At 41.7% G+C, this 3,555-nt stretch overlaps 1 protein-coding gene across 1 annotated transcript; it reads left to right on the forward strand.

The window, feature by feature from the left end:
* The first annotated feature begins 2,035 nt into the window (after nucleotides 1-2,035).
* On the forward strand, nucleotides 2,036-2,830 carry LOC103697812. Its single transcript, XM_008779749.2, has one exon. The coding sequence runs from the start codon at nucleotides 2,036-2,038 to the stop codon at nucleotides 2,828-2,830; it is 795 nt and encodes a 264-aa protein (XP_008777971.2).
* The last annotated feature ends 725 nt before the right edge of the window (nucleotides 2,831-3,555 follow it).

A 3,555-nucleotide genomic window follows, 5' to 3' on the forward strand; every position in this document is an offset into this window, starting at 1 on the left:
TCGTGGTCGAATGAGTGGTAGTCTTGATTATACTCCTTTTTTAGTAGAGTATTGGGAGGGTGCATTATGGCATTTATGCATGGCTTGGCAGTATCTACAGGACACCTATAGTCGATGGGGTTAAACATCGGCCTGTGTGCACATAGTAGCCTTCTGGATGGGCGGAGCCCAGTCTCTTCCTAGGGGGGACACGGCCCTAGGCGTAGGATCGGCCAGTCCTACGACTTATATTCTGCTTGCCACCGGGCATAGTAAGATCCCGCGAGGTGCAGTATGGCTTTCCGCAGATGTAGCATTCCCGCGAGGTGTCGATAGTATTCAGTTGTGAGGTGATTCTCACGGGTTTCTATAGATTTCTGTTCTAGATACTAGCCAGCATTTACATGATCAGTGTGGTGTCTTATTCTGCATATGCATGTGATAATAGGGAGTTGTTGTGGTTCGCCTGGGGCGTAAGACCCACCTTCCGACAGCTGTCACTTCGCATATTGACACCCTGATTTACACATTTCAGTGTTATGATCTGTTGAGCATATTCATGATGTATCATTCTTGTTTATTTGATTATTCTATATATGTTCCAGATGAGTTGATTGTGATTGTGGTGATACTGTGATGATTTACTCCATATTTTTTATGTTGAGCTATGTGTATCCTGTTATTGATGACTGCTCATATGTTCTTGAGATTTCACCTCGAGCCATGATTATATCTTATCTCATGTGCATAGTACTCTCTACTCCACTTACTAAGTATTCATATACTCACTCCCCAGTTTGGTATTTTTGATTGCAGGGCAGGTGTTGTATAGAGAGGAGCAGGGTTAGAGATTGCCTGCTAGCTATGTCGCTCCATAGTATAATGTAGATAGAGGTTTATACATTTTGGTGTAATATAAACCTTCTGTTGTACATAGTGTATAGTTACAGTCATAGATCCTGTTGTGGATATGGGTTGACCATGGATGGATTGGGAAGCAGGTATATATATATATATATGAGCAGATCAGTCGTGTGCCTGTGATGATATATTGCGATATCTTGTCCAGGTTTATTATGTGACAGGTTATGTGAGTGCTGCTCTGACAGATAGAGTTGTTCTAGGTATTGAGATAATCCTGACAGGTCAATATAGAAAAGGTGATCATTTTGTGCATGCATCATGCCAAATTTTTTTTCAGAATTTATTGATGATTATGATAAGTAAGTAGGGCTCTACGTGCTGGCTGGTGGCCTTATGCCTACCCGCACCCTAGGACCGTCGCGGTGGCCCGCCGGATCGCGGCGGGGGTCGTGACAAAGCTTGGTATCAGAACAAAGGTTAAGAAGTGTCCTGTCAGAGCAATAGGGTGAGTCGGGATTAAGTATAGGATTATACTATGGAGCATAGGGTTTTTCTATATGTTATTTTATGAGTCATTTACAATTCAGCAAAATATATTTGGGGATGAGACTTAAGAGTTCTTTTTGGCTCTACTTGAGATATAAAATTTTATATCATTTCAGTTTACAATCAAGATTTGTATTTTGATAGAAAGTCAATTAATAAATTCGGAGAATATTGATCAGAGTTGTGCAGTGAAAGTATAGTGGATCGAGTCAATTTAAATTGGTCAAAAATATTGACTGTGATGGGAGACTAGATTTTTCAATAATGAAGACTTTGTTAATAAGAGAAGGTGAATACAGTTGATTCTCAGATTAATCATGATATAATTATGTTATCTCTCTGATAGTTTTTGCTATTTTTGCTATGCTAAGAAAATAATTTATGTAAACTCATCATAAATTCTTGACTGCTAGGTAGCCGTAAGCAATATGGAGGATGAAAGAGAAATAAGGGCACCTTCCCTGGACCCTGACAGCCAATCAATTTCATAAACCACTCCACACTTCGTAGCAACCCAGGCAGACTTGGCAGGAGTGTACCAATTAATGGCACAACTGCTTCAGCAACAGCAGCAGATGCAGTTGGTTGCCCAACCTGTACAGCCGATAGAATCCTATTAGAGAGGTTCCGTAGGCTGAATCCATCGATGTTTGATGGTGGGTCCGATCCCATGATAGCTGAGACCTGGATCCAGGAAATGGAGAAGATGTATGAGTTACTTCAATTTTCCGAGGAGGTAAAAGTCAAACTAGCTATCTCCATGCTAAGGGGGAGTGCTGACTCTTGGTGGACTGCTATGGAGACAGCATATGAGGTCAACGGAATGGCCTGGAGAGATTTTAAGAGAGTGTTTTATGCTAAGTACTTTTCGGACTCAGTTAGGCAAATGAAGCAGAATGAGTTTTTATCGCTAACTCAGTCCGAGCATATGACTGTCTTGGATTACGCCAATAGGTTGGATGAGCTGGGTCGATTCTGCCCCCAGTTCATGGAGGTTGATATGAGTAGAGCCAACCGGTTCGAACAAGGGCTTAGATATGAGATCAGGTCCCGGACATCTTCACAGTTAATTACCAGCTATATGGATATTTTAGACAGAGCCTTGAAAGTAGAGGCTGAATTGAAAAGATCTGATAGAGAAAGGGCTGACCTGATGAGATCCAGATCAGCTAGAAGTCAGAGTGGCAGGCCATGGGATTTCAGGGGCACTCCAATTCAAAAGAAGCCCAGGGTCCGCACTTACTCTAGCAGATCCCATAGTGGGATCATCAATATCACCATAGCAGATCCCAGGGCCCGCACTTACTCTAGCAGATCCCATAGTGGGCCCTATATGAGGAGAGCGGGGGCATGTTATAGTTGTGGGCGGACTGGACACCTGGCACGTGATTGCCCATACAAGAGGAGGAATGAACTCAGACCTCCTGTACTTGGTGACTAGAGGCCAAGAAGCAATGCTCGAGTTTTGTACTGACCCACCAGGATGCCAGTGCCACTGACCGGGTGGTGACAGGTATATTACCAGTCAGCTTGGTTGATGCCTCCATTTTGTTCGATTCTGGCTCTATGCATTCCTTTATTTCAGTTAGTTTTTCTAGATAATTACACTGCATACTTGAGAAACTAGAAGAATCATTGTATGTTCTTACATCCCTATAGAAAACAGTAATTGTGGACATTTGTGCAAGAATTGCATAATTCAAATAGGGGTAGGAAAGTTAGCGACAAATCTTATATAACTTGACATGCAAGACTTTGACATCATTTTGGAAATAGGCTGGATGTCTCGGTACCTGAAAGAGTAATGTATTATATAACTTTGACACACTCATATTGACTGCTACAGCAAAAGAGTGATATTCTAGATACCTGAAGAACCAGGGTTCTTCTTTCAAAGCGATGCACCCGTGTAATGTAATTCATCATTACAATTAATTTCTGTCCTGAAAGTTAGGAAGGCATTAAGAAAGGAGTATAAAACTTATTTAGCCTATGTAATGGATACCTGAAAGGAGATCAAATTGGAGGATATTCCAGTAATAAATGAATACCCTGATGTTCTTCCAGAAGATCTTCCTTGTTTGCCACCAGAGAGAGAGATTGAATTTGCAATTGATTTGATTCCCAATACCACACCGAGCAGAAAAGCTTCTGGTAGTATTGCTG

Source organism: Phoenix dactylifera, unplaced genomic scaffold (assembly GCF_009389715.1).
Source record: "Phoenix dactylifera cultivar Barhee BC4 unplaced genomic scaffold, palm_55x_up_171113_PBpolish2nd_filt_p 000382F, whole genome shotgun sequence".
Taxonomy (NCBI): Eukaryota; Viridiplantae; Streptophyta; class Magnoliopsida; order Arecales; family Arecaceae; genus Phoenix; species Phoenix dactylifera.

Bases quoted from the DNA above. Each gene is read 5' to 3' on its own strand.
- LOC103697812 (XM_008779749.2), top strand. From the start codon at position 2,036: ATGTTTGATGGTGGGTCCGATCCCATGATAGCTGAGACCTGGATCCAG.